The sequence below is a fragment of the Phyllobates terribilis genome, unplaced genomic scaffold, assembly GCF_046119375.1.
Source record: "Phyllobates terribilis strain yellow unplaced genomic scaffold, ASM4611937v1 Scaffold_1__5_contigs__length_1240528914, whole genome shotgun sequence".
Lineage (NCBI taxonomy): Eukaryota > Metazoa > Chordata > Amphibia > Anura > Dendrobatidae > Phyllobates > Phyllobates terribilis.
In genome coordinates, this window is record NW_027362761.1 from 750203726 (window position 1) to 750219398 (window position 15673).

Consider the following 15673-nt stretch of genomic DNA (forward strand, 5'->3'; position numbering starts at 1 on the left):
ACTGACTCAGACCGAAAATACAGTCATGTCAAAGTAGCTGGTGGGACTTGAACATGAATGCCATAGGTCTTCAAGATAGTGGAAAGGTGGCAACTACAGGTGCATTTGAGGGGCGCCAGGCTGCCATATTAACTCATCAGAATCCCATAATGTTGTTGCAAGGGGAGCAGTGGGCATTCAGGTCGATTGCAACCACTTAAATGCAGCTGTCAGAAATTGACAGTGGCATCTAAATGGTTAAACAGTAGCAACCGGAGTTCAGCTCTGGTCACTGCTCTGTAGGGTATGTACACATGACGTGGTTTTCAGGTACATTACACGGAGAAAACGCTCAAAAGAGTGAACACATGCATACTATGTAAAAATAAAATGTTCATCTGTTCAGAGTATTGAGCATCTTTTAACCACTTCAGGATTCCAAGGACACCAAGAGGTTAATAGAAGTGACATGACCATTCTTCTGGCATTTTCTGCTTGAAGATGCTCTATATTTTGCAATACAGGTCAATGGGAAGGCCTAAAAGTTGTCTGGACATCTTTTGGAGCGTTTCTTACAGTGTATTTGCTTAAAAAAAAACATTTCTTCAATATTCAATGGAGTTAAAAAATAAAATAAAAATTGTCCAGAAAACACCAGTAAAACGGATGTTTTTGTTTTTTTTTACATTGCGAAAAAGCTCAAAAAGACGCTGGCGGCTTAAAATAAAAAAAAAAAAAAAAACACCCAGGAAACAATCAAAATAACTATACAAAAGATGCTTCAGGAAAAAAAATGCTGCCATTTGTTTGGGGAGAAATTCTCCCTGTAGAGAGTGCCAAGCTGGTGTAAGGAGACTTCTAGACCATGCAATGCTTTTCTAAGAACTTAATATGCAAATAGCCTCTTCAAAAGGAAGTGGACTTTATCTCTGGTGCCATCTACTGGATGTAGGGATCTTAAAAGTCAATATCAACTCTTTAACAAGCCTTGGGATGATTTGGCTGTATGAAAGGCCTCTGACTGGTGGTCTAAAGGGGAACATTTCTCCTTGCAGAGAGTGCCAAGCTGCGGTAAAGAGACTTATAGGCCATGCAATGATCCTCTGAGAATTTAAATATACAAATTACCTCTTCAGAAGGAAAAGGACTTGCCACATGACTCCCTGAAAGGTTCGATATTGACTTTTAGGATTATTACATTTAATAGGTGGCGCCAGAGATCAAGTCCTCTTCCTTCTGAAGAGGCTATTGGCATTTCCTGAAGCATCTTCCTCTTGAATAACAAATCAGTCGACATGTGCACATGCCCTTTAATGCCACTGTCGGTCATTAGTTTCTGTCTCTTTCTTTCTAGACTTGCTGGCTAATTTTCTGCATCTTTATTAACCCTCCGTCACATACAATATCGGTTCTAACGAGTTCACATACAATGTGACTGTCAGGCGCTGGCTAGAAAAATACCTATAATATCTAATGTTTGCAATTTCAGTGCTCTAAAAGTGACCAGTGACCTTCATAGGGATGTAATAAAAGAGACTACACATAATCAGGTGCAAAAAAACCCCATTTACTTAACATAAAACTAATAACGCTGAAATACAAACATTTCAAAACTCCCGCCAAATAGTCCCCAGTTCGACTCTGTCAAAAAACTCTACAAAGAAAAGTGACCAGTGACCTTCATAGGGATGTAATAAAAGAGACTACACATAATCAGGTGCAAAAAAACCCCATTTACTTAACATAAAACTAATAACTCTGAAATACAAACATTTCAAAACTCCCGCCAAATAGTCCCCAGTTCGACTCTGTCAAAAAACTCTACAAAGAAAATTTATGGAAACAAACTTAATTTTAAGGTACCTTAAGTACTATTGAACACATATTCAATCAGAATTAGATCCTGAAGTTTCCCCAGAAAAATTACACTTGCAGAGCAAAGAGCAAGAATTACACATCATTTTTGCATGTGTCAGGCAGATTGCATTATGACATTTGTGACATTCATAATTAGAAAGCCTTCTGATTCCGCTTTCCGTGGTGCAGGTGGTGCATCTCCTTCTTTTGCGAGGTGGTGCAGGTGGTGAATTTTCACTATCATCTTCTGGGCGGAATCTTTTGAGCTGAACTTGAAGGCGAGAGGGGATACCGATTGTTTTCATACTTCTCCTGCGTAGCTCTCCAAGCACTAGTTCATGGGCCAATTTTTTCAGATAGAATCGTCTATGGAGTGGTTCAAGCTTGTTTTCAAGGTAAATGACTTGTGAATTTATACCACCCAAATTCAACATAGCAAACAATATGACCATTGGCCAGCGTTTGGTGTTTCTGCTGACGTTGAAAGTTGAGCACATCTGATCAGCTGCATCAACACCCCCTTTGGTTGCATTATAAAATGTAATTATCTCCGGGTTTTTTTGTGCCTCAGTCCCAGGATCGATGGCATCATCATCATGAAGTGTTGATAGAAGAAGTACAATTTTTTTTGCTTGTGGTACATAGGAAACCAAAACCTTTCCATTATGGAATGCAAACATACTGCTGTACTGTTGTCTCCCTTTCACACTTACAAACTATGTAGGCAATTCTTTTTTAATTTTTCTTACAGTTCCGACATATGAAAGCTTCTGCATTTTCAGATAATCAATCAGATCACAATTTGAAAACCAATTGTCAGCTGTTATATTGCGACCCGATACAAATAAGGGCTCAGCCAGTCTTTTTACAACATCACTGGGTTTGTTGCTGACACAGTAAGGACCTTCTGGTTGTTTTCCTGCGTAAACTTCCAGGTTGTAAGTGTAGGTCTTACTGGCATCAACAAGGGCATACATTTTTATTCCATATTTGTTAGGCTTTGATGGAATATATTGACGAAAGGCACATTTACCACGAAAACCAGGGAGCATTTCGTCAATAGTGAGATTCTCCCCAGGGCAATAGCTTTTTTACAGTTTTCAACAAATTTTTGGAATATATCACGAATTGGAGCAAGTCGGTCATGTGTTTTACGTTCGGTTCGGGTAGTTCTGTCGTCAAACCGAAGGCAACGAATTAGAAGCTTGAATCTGTTTATGGACATAACAAGGCCAAATTTTTCAACTCCATCCCCATCTTTACTCCAAAGTTCCTCCAAACTTTGTCTATTTGCCCTATAAGCTCCTGCAAGGTATAATAATCCAAAAAAAGCACGCAGTTCTATTTCATCTGTGGCCTTGATGGTTCTGTTGCAGATGAACTTGTCCTTTATAATGTCTATATATTGGTTGGTATATGTGACAATAGAGTCCAGAATGTCATCTGTGAATAAACTATTCCAGCATTCAACTGCAGTTTTTGCATTACTTGCAGTTCCTATAACTGCAGGAAGGTGAGTAATATTGTTTTGAGGTTCCATACGTTTTTTCTGGAGTGGCTTCTTGTTCCATTGTTTTTTTTTATCTTTTCCCATATAATAAGATTCTACATCTTCATCCTCATCACTGTCACCATCTTGCTCTGTTTCAGAATCCACTTCACATACTTCCACCTCATCATGAGAATCAATCTCACTTTCCTCTCCTAAATCCTCATTCAGTGTGGGGTCTGCATCATCTAACAGCATGTTTGTTACTTCCTCAACATCAAGGTTTTTTGATAAATTGTACATTTTCCTCTCCATTTCAGCAGATAATCTGAAGCAAGAGAAGGAATATGTGTTAGGGAACTACTGTATATGCCTGAGCAGCACACTTTCTTTTTTAATCTGCCTTATTTCTATGAAATATCCTCAGACTTTGTGCTATACATTCACAAAACAAGCTAAATAAACAATTGTGATGAATAAAAACATAAAATACCAACCTTATTGAGTGTGACGTGTTCACATACAATGAGCCTGAGAGATTAGCGCAGTTATATCTGTCCTCCTGAAGCTCTGCAATCCAACTGTGGTATGAGGTTTCACAGAGCTGCTAGAGACAGGAGACTACCTGGAGGGAGGGGATTTCCTCACAATCTGGTGAGGAAGGAGCAATGAAAGTAAAAGAGATGTGCCTGTCAGGCCTATTGTATGTGACGGAGGGTTAAATGAGAGGCAGTTTACGGTGGATAACAAGAATGCTACATAGTGTGTATCTCTTCATTTTCCCCGTACTAAAGCTGCGATCAGACAATCATATGTAAAATCGTCAGTATTTCATTCAAAAAATAAAATGGCCAATTTTGTAACATCATGTGCCCTAATTTTCTGTCTGTATGTCATGCTTAAGTCTGTTCTGTAAGTTTTTTACATCTGTATGTCCATTTTTTTGTTGAAAAAGTATTCATACCCTGTGAACTTTGCCACATTTTTTTTCACGTTACATCCACAAGTGATACATGATTTTCTAAATATTTTAAAAACATAAATCTGAAACTTGTGACGTGCATTTGTATTAAGCCCCCACCCCCCCAGTCAATACTTTGTAGGACCACCTTTCGCTGCAATTACTGCTGCAGGTCTTTTGGGGTATCTGTCTCCCATTGGGAAGTGAATTTTTCCTCAATGATGTAAATTGGCCTATACCGCATGGTTTTTTGTTGCCTTCCCCTGGATCAACGCTGCGGAATAGCTGCAGTGCACAAGAAATAGGCTGAACTGGATGGACGCTTGTCTTTTTTCGGCCTTATAAACTATGTAACTATCTTTGCACATCTAGAGGCTGACATTTTTGTCCATTCTTCTTTGCACAATAGCTCTAGCTCAGTGAGATTGGATGGAGACTGTCCGTGAACAGCAATTTTCAAGTCTTTCCACAGATTCTCAATGGGATTTAGGTCTGACCTGTGACTGGGCCATTCACACTCATAAATATGCTTTGATCTAACCTATTTAATTATAGATTTGGGAGTATGTTTATGGTAATTGTTCGACTGGAAGGTGAACCTACACACCAGTCTCAAACCTTTTGCAGCCTTTAACTGGTTTTCCTCCACGATTGTCCTGTATTTATCTCCACACATCTTCCCATCAACTCTGACCAGCTTCCTGTCCCTGCTGAAGAAATGCATCTTCACAGCATGATGCTGCCACCACCATGTTTGACAGTGGGGATGGTATTTTCAGGGTGATGTGCAGTGTTAGTTTTCTGCCAAACATAGTATTTTTTGGATGATGGATTAAACAGTGCTCCGTGAAATGTTCAGAGATCAGGCTATTTTTTTATAACCTAACCCTGCTTTACTCTTCTCTACAACTTTATCCCTGACCTGTCTGGTGTGTTCCTTGGTTTTCATGATGCAGTTTTATCTCTAATGTTCTCAAAAAATCCTCTGAAGCCTTCACAGAACAGCTGTAGTTATACTGAGAATAAATCACACACAGGTGGACTCGATTTTCTAATTATGTGACTTCAGGAGGGAATTCATCACTCAGGATTTTCTTTCGGGGTATGAGACTCCCCGTGGCTGAATACAAATGCACGTCACAATTTTCAGATTTATATTTTTAAAATCATTAGAAAACCATGCATAATTTCCTTCACACTTTGTGAATAATTGCTACTTTGTGTTGGTATATCACATGCACAAACTTAAATGTATTTTATTGGGATTTTATGTAACGTGAAAAATGTGGAAAAGTTCACCAGGTATGAATATTTTTTTCAAGGCACTGTATGTCATCCGTATGTCAGTTTTTTATATCTGTATGCCACCCATTTATTTATTTTTTTACATTCTAATTGTTTCCTATGTGATTTTTGCAATGTATCCATTAAAAATGAATGTCATATGAATTGTGTCAGTACGGAATCTATTTTTCTACCCACTCATTAATTTCCATTGCCGAATCTCGCCCACATGAACTGAAAACCTGATCGTCTGAATGTAGCCTATGGAAGGCTCTGGGTAAAATCACGTGCAATTATTTTAGAAGCTAATGTTTAATTTTGGTGAACCTCACTATTAGGTAACTGAATCTATAAAGCAATTCCTAATTTCTGCAGTACCATAGGGGACCTAATACTGACAACATTCACTTTGATTTAGGGCTAAAAGTGCAATGCAATGATCTACTGAAGTAAGGGGACAGGTACATACGGGGCCTAGAAGCACTACGGTAATTTTTTTTATTATTTTCAGGAAAGGGACCTGTTAAAGACGTTTCGAATTCCCATGGACACATTTATCACCTACATGATGACACTGGAGGATCATTACCACGCAGATGTGGCCTACCATAACAACATCCATGCTGCAGATGTGGCACAGTCCACCCACGTCCTGCTTTCCACTCCTGCACTAGAGGTGACTGCTTCTCTGAATGTGTTTGCCTGCCTTCCCTATCAGGGTATTACTTGGTTAATGCCTCAATAGTAAAATATAAGCTCTTTTTAAGTGTAGATCTCAGAACTGTTTTCAGTCTAAAGAGGTACTGTATCTCACGATGTGTGTGTGTGTGTGTGTATGTGTATATATATATATATATATATATATATCAGTACAGATCAAAAGTTTTGACTCGCCTTCTCATTTAAAGATTTTTCTGTATTTTCATGACTTTGAAAATTGTACATTCACACTGAAGGCATCAAAACTATGAATTAACACATGTGGAATTATATACTTAACAAAAAAGTGTGAAACAACTGAAAATATGTCTTATATTCTAGGTTCTTCAAGTAGCCACCTTTGGCTTTGATGACTGCTTTGCACACTCTTGGCATTCTCTTGATGAGCTTCAAGAGGAAGTTACCGGAAATGGTCTTCCAACAATCTTGAAGGAGTTCCCAGAGATGCTTGACACTTGTTGGCCCTTTTGCCTTCACTCTGCGGTCCAGCTCACCCCAAACCATCTCGATTGGGTTCAGGTCTGGTGACTGTGGAGGACAGGTCATCTGGCGTAGCACCCCATCACTCTCCTTCTTGGTCAAATAGCCCTTACACAGCCTGGAGGTGTGTTTGGGGTCATTGTCCTGTTGAAAAATAAATGATGGTCCAACTAAACGCAAACCGGATGGAATAGCATGCCGCTGCAAGATGCTGTGGTAGCCATGCTGGTTCAGTATGCCTTCAATTTTGAATAAATCCCCAACAGTGTCACCAGCAAAGCACCCCCACACCGTCACACCTCCTCCTCCATGCTTCATGGTGGGAACCAGGCATGTAGAGTCCATCCGTTCACCTTTTCTGCGTCGCACAAAGACACGGTGGTTGGAACCAAATATCTCAAATTTGGACTCATCAGACCAAAGCACAGATTTCCACTGGTCTAATGTCCATTCCTTGTGTTCTTTAGCCCAAACAAGTCTCTTTTGCTTGTTGCCTGTCCTTAGCAGTGGTTTCCTAGCAGCTATTTTACCATGAAGGCCTGCTGCACAAAGTCTCCTCTTAACAGTTGTTGAAGAAATGTGTCTGCTGCTAGAACTCTGTGTGGCATTGACCTGGTCTCTAATCTGAGCTGCTGTTAACCTGTGATTTCTGAGGCTGGTGACTCGGATAAACTCATCCTCAGAAGCAGAGGTGACTCTTGGTCTTCCTTTCCTGGGGCGGTCCTCATGTGAGCCAGTTTCTTTGTAGCGCTTGATAGTTTTTGCAACTGCACTTGGGGACACTTTCAAAGTTTTCCCAATTTTTCGCACTGACTGACCTTCATTTCTTAAAGTAATGATGGCCACTCGTTTTTCTTTACTTAGCTGCTTTTTTCTTGCCATAATACAAATTCTAACAGTCTATTCAGTAGGACTATCAGCTGTGTATCCACCTGACTTCTGCACAACACAACTGATGGTCCCAACCCCATTTATAAGGCAAGAAATCCCACTTATTAAACCTGACAGGGCACACCTGTGAAGTGAAAACCATTTCCGGTGACTACCTCTTGAAGCTCATCAAGAGAATGCCAAGAGTGTGCAAAGCAGTCATCAAAGCAAAAGGTGGCTGCTTTGAAGAACCTAGAATATAACACATATTTTCAGTTGTTTCACACTTTTTTTGTTAAGTATATAATTCCACATGTGTTAATTCATAGTTTTGATGCCTTCAGTGTGAATGTACAATTTTCATAGTCATGAACATACAGAAAAATCTTTAAATGAGAAGGTGTGTCCAAACTTTTGGTCTGTACTAATAAATATATATATATTTATTAGTACAGACCAAAAGTTTGGACACCTTCTCATTTAAAGATTTTTCTGTATTTTCATGACTATGAAAATTGTACATTCACACTGAAGGCATCAAAACTATGAATTAACACATGTGGAATTATATAGTTAACAAAAAAGTGTGAAACAACTGAAAATATGTCTTATATTCTAGGTTCTTCAAAGCAGCCACCTTTTTGCTTTGATGAACTTTGGTTTTAGACTTTTGGTGTTTTTTTTTTATATTGACTCTAAAGTTTAATATTTTTATATACTTACAGGCTGTGTTTACTGACTTGGAAATCATGGCTGCCATCTTCGCTAGCGCTATTCATGATGTTGATCATCCAGGCGTATCAAATCAATTTCTAATAAATACTAGTAAGTGGCAGAACCTCCACCTTTAAGCACACACATATTGGGAGAATGCAGCTTAGGTTAGGGATGTGTCGATCTGGTGTTAAAAGCAGACTATATAGGCAGGGAAATGTCACTTATTAAACATGATTTATTTCAGTTCTCATCTAAGGACGGACACAGTTCTCATTTTCTATAAGTGAAAGTAAAGACAGATGTAAGATGCACGCTCATCCTAGTAAGATGGACATACGCTTTATAATGGTATGGTGCAAAATAAGGGCTGTATTTAGTATATCAGGTAGTGACTAGGAATTGTCACACATATGAGCGCTGATCTTGCCTCTCATAAGCTACATGTAGAATGTAATATCTATATTTCATACACATGATTTTGTATCATTTTTTTTCTTGCCTTTTTAGACTCTGAGCTGGCGCTGATGTACAATGATGCTTCTGTCTTAGAAAACCATCATCTTGCAGTTGGATTTAAGCTCCTTCAAGAAGAGAACTGTGACATTTTTCAGAATTTGACCAAAAAACAGCGTCAGACTTTAAGAAAAATGGTCATTGATATGGTAAGTGGGTGACCAGAGAGCTGGCAATGATTCAAGTCTGCAGAGTTGTGGAGAGGATGGTTTTATTTATTTTTTTGTAAGGGACTACTTGGTGTCAATTACTGTCAGGTCAGACTGATAATAGATTGGGCAACACGTGAAGAAGGAACAAATCAATGTAATTAGATGCCAGGACGATCATGTGGTGGCTGTCCCCGGCCCTTAGAAAGGCCTTACTCTGGTTGCTTTTGCTCATCGATACTGGGTGGCTATAAGGTGCTATGGACATTTTTTGTTTTTCCCTAAAGTCCTGGATATACCCTTTAAAGAGTACCTGTCAGCAGGAATGTCCATGTTAAACTATGTTAAACTAAAGGTATTGGTAGAATGGCGCTGTCATACTGATTTAATACATACCTTTAGTGTAAAAATCATCAGCCTGGCTTTTAGTTTCTCAGGAACCTGGTTTCCTTGCCAGGAGACGGCACATGCGCAGAATGAGTTCTTGGCTCAATGCCGAGCCAAGATCTCATTCTGTGCATGCGTTGCCTCCCGGCACCATTTTCCTGAAGACCACCGGAGGTCGTTTTGCGCATGTGCCGGTGCCGTTTTCATGAAGTCCGCCACCAGGTGAATCTGCGAGAGTGCTGACCACAGCTAGGACAGCGCCAACCCAAAATTTAAATTACGAAGATAATGAATACAACAGAGGAAGCAGAGAGGCCATGGCTGAGACCTCTGAGCCGAAGACCCTACCCACAGTCCCTCCAACAAGTCCCGCCACGAAGCACTGAGAAAACTGAAATTTATCATGATTTAACGAAACCAGACTGCTGATTTTTACAATAAAAGTATGTATTAAATCAGTATGACAGCGCCACCCTGCCCATACCTTTAGTTTAACATGGACATTCCTGTTGACAGGTTCCCTTTAAAGGGGTTGTCCACTACCTGTACACTCTCATTTTGCGTCAGCACTTCTCCATTGATGTCGGCACTGGGGTTCGTATGGCCTTGGACTTGTCGCCAATCAGTGATCAGTATTGGGCTGCAGGACTCACACAAACTCCCAACAGACCTGGTGCCGACATCGCTGGAACGGCACTGGTGCAAGAGGTGAGTATATGCTATTTTTATTTCACGAGGGGGACTACTTAACTCAAAAAGGGATTGTCCAGGTAGTGGACAACTGCTTTAAAGGGGTATTCCGATCTCCAAGATCATATTCCAATATGTAGTGTAGTGCAGAGCACAGTGAAAACTACCTACAAAAGGGAAAGTATGCTGAAAAAAGTAAAGGTCCCAGAGTGAGTAAAATAAACCATTAAATACAAAATAAAGTACGTTCAGTTAGATAATAAGACACCTACTTCCCAAAAAAGAAACTTAAAATAGGTGCAGAGTAAAGAAGCAGAAAAGATATAAACCCTAGCTGGAATTTCACTGACTAGCTTTAAATGACAGTAGAATGGCTGAACATTCAAATGAGACTATTACCAGCAGGAAATTCCAGAATGTGGAAAGAATATAAAACCGCGCTCGAAAGGTGACAGGGCAGACAAATAAACACCTGTGTTATGCTAAACAGACAGCAGCCAGGATAACAACACCCACAGAAAAGGTGTGTTTGCTGTGGCTCGGCTTACAGAGAAGCCGACGATAAAACACAAGCTCAAGGGTTCGAAGCCAGAAGCATTACAATAATATTAGCAAATTCTTCCAATTAAAAATGTAGTACAGTTCTTCAAATTAGCTACGTCGTTTACCCCATGTGTAGGGCATTGCAGTAGCTTAGGTATCCATGGTTGCAACCACAAGCTACTATCTAAGGTCACGGCCCCACTTTCAGTATTCGCTCAGTATTTTTTCTCAGGAGTGGGAGCCAAAACCAGGTGAGGAACAATCAGAGAAAAGGTATAATAGAAACAAGTCACCAATTCTGGATTTATCACCCACTCCTGGTTTTGGCTCCCACTCCTGAGAAAAAATACTGACCGGGATAGTGGGGCCGTGGCCTTACTGTCACTATATGAGTGGTCATAACCATGGATACCTGAACTACTGCAATGCCCTGCACATGGGGTAAGTGACAAAGTGAATCAGAAGAACTAACATTTCTACCTGGAGGAATTTGCTAATATTATTATTATTATTACTACACCTACAACATACTGGGATAGGACCTGGGAGATGGGAGAAGATCTTTAATATTTTGAGGATTGGAAATTTCTAGAACAAACAGTAGCTAGACATGAATGAGTCCCTTTTAGTTCTTTGGGAGCTCCATGGGCTGGAATCGCATGGTAGATCACTCTTTTACATGCCAGGAAGAAAATTGGCCTGAATATGTTTGGTAATTTGGATCATAGTGTCCAGAAAAAATGACAGCTCAGAATAGTCTGTGATATTCTAGGGCAGGGAATTATAGACATTTTCTATACTAACCTTTTCAATTTTCTATTTAGGTACTGGCAACTGATATGTCCAAACATATGAATCTTCTGGCTGACCTGAAGACAATGGTAGAAACAAAAAAAGTGACCAGTTTGGGAGTTTTGCTGCTTGATAATTATTCGGATCGGATACAGGTATAAAAAAATGACGTCTGTTTATGTATGGTACATTTTGGCCAAATCATTCCTATCCAAACCTTAAAGGGCTTGGCCACATCATCTTTGTTCTAACAGATGAGTTAAGAACAAGATTGTGTGGCACTTATTAATATCCTAGAATTCCAGGTTTTCGCCTGCTCTTGTTAGCCGCCATTCTCCGAGATCACGTAGAGCTTGTGTTCTGATAAAATCATGTCCCCGACACATCACATGTCCCAAACTGGCATCAGAGAAATTTGTCACGAAAAATGATGTCTATCATATTTGCTTTCTTTTGATTGAAACCATTCCAATTGAAAATTTCTTTAAAGCCAATGAGTGTTCTGAACGCTTCTGAAGTCTTCTTTAGATCAACAATATATAGCAAACCTTATGTATTGCGCCTCATGCAAGCTTGCAGCAAGTCCTGGCTCCCTGCCTACCTGTAAATGGCGGAAATAGTGGCAATCTTTAGTGATTTATATAGTGTTTTCATCTTCTCCGTTGCTCTCTTCTTAGGTCCTTCAAAACATGGTTCACTGTGCAGACCTCAGCAATCCCACCAAACCACTGGAGCTGTATCGCCAATGGACCGATCGGATTATTGTAGAATTCTTCCATCAAGGAGATAGAGAGCGGGAAAAGGGAATGGAGATCAGTCCGATGTGTGATAAGCACAATGCATCTGTTGAAAAATCACAGGTACTCCTCAGCTTTCTTATATTAACTGTGCTTGGGTATGACAGTAGGTGTTCAGATATGGTGACTGACTTAAAGGATTTGTCCTTTTTCACTTAACTGTATGTATTTTAGCTAAAAGTCATTTTTGCAGTTACGGTTCATTAAAATTTTTGCACCGTTTTCCTTCTATAGCTTCTTGTTCCACTGTCTGTTGCTGGCTGCAGGATAGGTTAACTTCTAACTATTTTATCTGTCTTTTCTGAGCTCCTCTCAGCAGATTTATGACCACAGAACACATCACCGTTGAATGTGCTGGGAACAAAGAGCCTGTAAAAGTAAAACAATAAAACCTTTCCAATTATTCCAAATTGCATAAAAAAGGAGATTTTTGTGTACTCACCGTAAAATCTCTCTCTCTCGGCCTCTAATTGGGGGACACAGGACCTTGGGTGTTATGCTGCTGTCCACTAGGAGGCGACACTATGCTTATCTGAAAAAGATTAACCTTGGCTCCTCCTCTGCAGTATACACCCCTGGATGGCGTCAGCCTTCTCCAGTTTTGTGCAAAAGCAGTAGGAGGAACGTAACATGGATAACATAACCATGCCTATAAGAAGGCAACTATGAACGAGCTCAAGAAAAGACAATATGAGAACTCAACATAACGGCCCGGAACGGGCAACAGGGTGGGAGCTGTGTCCCCCAATTAGAGGCTAAGAGAAAGAGATTTTACGGTGAGTACACAAAAATCTCCTTTACTCTGTCGCCATATATCCTATGCAGGTTTGGAGGGTTACTATTAAAAATGGCACAGAGAAATGGTGTGATTTTTGTCTAATAACATTGTAGTTACAAGTTTAGTGTATTCTTGAAAAAAAGCACTTTCCATGCCTAACTCTCTACTAAGTGAAAGCAGGAGGTGTGTAAAGGATAATACTATGGCTGCTATGACTCAAATTAGTTTACTAAAATGCATAGAAAAAAAGGCAATGAGCCATCTTCATATGCAAGTTAAAAAAAGGGACATAAAAGCAATATTTTCATAAATATAAAGCAGGAGACGTTCTCCTAATCGGGCACATATTCTGAGGAGGCAAACGCAGAAATGAATAAACTAAAAGTAAATGGAGAGCAAGGCACATATGTGATGATGGGTGATATGCCAGGGGAGAGTTACACCAGAACCCCCAAACTTCAGGAAACTTTAGGGCTGCTTAATAATAACCACCACACAAGGCAGACCCTGGTTTCGTATTGTTTCCCCATACTCTAGGTTGGGGTGCTTGATTTCATACTTTATTATTGTTATTCTTTTGCCATTTTTTAGGCTCTTGTGCTCTTTGTTTCCTCTACACCTTAACTTCTAGGATAACACAATCCTATCCAGTAATAAATTATAAACCTAAAAGGCCCCTTACATGTCATTAGAATTTCTCAGATTTTAGCCTTTGTTCAAGTCTTCCAGCCATGAGCTTATTTCTAGAAGTAATTGCACATAGAGAAATGTAGAAAAGACACACATCACATCCCCCTCCTGTATGTGAGAGGTGGAGGCCCATGACTCTCGCCCAAATTCAAAAGTCTCTTCTGTGGTTTGGGGTCTCTCTCCTAAACATAGTGATCACAATGAAGACTGCTTTTAGCAACATATGAGAGGAAGCTAATAATTTCCAGGTCGATCTGATCTCTGTACACAGTGTGCTTCATGTTTGACCATGGCTTGCCCTCACTTCTGTATTGTTCTTTCATTGCAGGTTGGTTTTATTGACTACATTGTGCATCCTTTGTGGGAAACTTGGGCTGACTTGGTACACCCAGATGCCCAAGAAATATTGGACACTTTAGAGGACAATAGAGAGTGGTATCAAAGCATGATCCCCCAGAGTCCATCCCCTCCACCAGAAGAACAAGACCCGGACAGGGGAAGCACCACAGGAGACAAGTTTCAGTTTGAACTGACACTGGAGGAAGAAGGAGAGTCTGACACAGAGCAGGAAGAAAGTCCTGTGGATGAGGAAAACAGTGACTCAAAAATCCAGGTCACCGACGATTCAGCTCAAGTCAGTGATGAAACTGATCAGCCCTCTCCGGTAGACAGCTGCAGAAGTGTGGCCAACCAGCTGGATCGCTTAGAACTCCCATCAAAGAGCACTCTGACCAAGAAGAAAAAAGTTCTGAACTTTTTAGCTGAAAGGACGCAGACAGAAAAGGACACTAGGAGGACGGCATCCGCTAATACTGAAGAGCAGGAGCCTGCAGGCCAGGGGGAGGTCTGAAACATTACATATCTTCCATTAGGAATGCAACGCCAAATTGTCTCATCGTTATTATTTTATTTTTATTCACACACACTTTGCATTTTAGTTTTGTGGAGGAGGGATGGATTTTTATGAAAAAAATAAGTATTTAAAAAGAAAAAAAAAAAAAAAGAACTGATATCAGAAGAAACAAATTGTCCCCAACATCAGAGAAACCGCATGGGAGAACATGGTGGAATGTCATGGTTCTACTTCTTTTCTAATTATGGAGGCTAAGCTTTCCAGTCTCTAAGCTGCCAGTGGGTTGCTGTTCTTTCTGGTAGAAAGGGAAACTATAGCTAAAATATTTGCAGTATTAAAACGTGCTAAAGTTTACATACCCTAAACTGGGCACCGCCTGCCTGAGGCTCTCCAGCTGCTGGTGAAGTACACGTGCCAGTGTGCAGTTCTTTGCCAAGGTCGGTCATGTTGTGACCCTTTACTTCATGAATGGAGAGACAGGTGGCAATGTAAGTGGGCCCAGCTGTAATTTATGATGTTCCAAGCCTTGTTTGCATGGAGCAGCTTATATTTAAGTTATAGTTTTTCCTTCAGACTCAGAAACTTATCTATGAAGCTGCTTACAGTAAGTAATGGGTATAGGTAATCAAATGTTTTCTGTTTTTTTGAAAACGTTATCCTCTACCACCAGATTTTATGTGGCTATCAACACAAATAGACACATATCAGTTATATGAATATGCCTCGGTGTCGCCCCCTAAAGACAACATTAGCAGCCATCGATAGATGGCAACAATAGGACTATTGAAAGTCGCTCCAGCCGAGATTTACCAGCAGTGGGTAATAGTAGTAGTATATTCTGAATACTTGGTGTGTGTGCTTATCACAGCCGCAGAGCCCTTTATACTAAGAATGGAGAGGTAAAAACCAGCATTAAATCCTTACATATGAGGATTGCCACTGGACCTCTGGTCATTCCATCACTACAAAACTTCAAACATGGCTGAATATGCTGGCTGGGATTAATATTGGTGCATCCATGCTAGAAGATATATGATGTATACTTTACATTGCCTCTAAGCATTATGCATAATACGGGTCTTTTGGTTTTACTTCTTCAATGTTGTAAACCTTCCTGATATCAG

General features: G+C 40.1%; 2 protein-coding genes across 7 annotated transcripts in view; one reads left to right on the forward strand and one right to left on the reverse strand.

Moving 5' to 3' along the window:
• Positions 1–14708, forward strand: part of PDE4C (phosphodiesterase 4C) — a 1152428-nt gene extending 1137720 nt beyond the window's left edge. For all 6 annotated transcript variants that reach the window (XM_073636872.1, XM_073636873.1, XM_073636876.1 and 3 more), the window contains 6 exons: positions 6082–6246; positions 8366–8465; positions 8865–9019; positions 11464–11586; positions 12109–12291; positions 14025–14708. In XM_073636872.1, coding sequence (XP_073492973.1) covers positions 6082–6246; positions 8366–8465; positions 8865–9019; positions 11464–11586; positions 12109–12291; positions 14025–14546 — 1248 coding nt within the window. In that variant the 3' untranslated portion in view covers positions 14547–14708. The remainder of the gene's footprint in view (positions 1–6081; positions 6247–8365; positions 8466–8864; positions 9020–11463; positions 11587–12108; positions 12292–14024) is intronic.
• Positions 1951–11771, reverse strand: LOC141149248 (uncharacterized). The gene is made up of 2 exons (XM_073636878.1): positions 11444–11771; positions 1951–3653 (listed from the first exon to the last, which is right to left on the reverse strand). Exons 1-2 carry the CDS (start codon positions 11488–11490, stop codon positions 2816–2818), a joined length of 885 nt encoding a protein of 294 aa, XP_073492979.1. The 5' UTR covers positions 11491–11771; the 3' UTR covers positions 1951–2815.
• Positions 14709–15673: the final 965 nt, after the last annotated feature.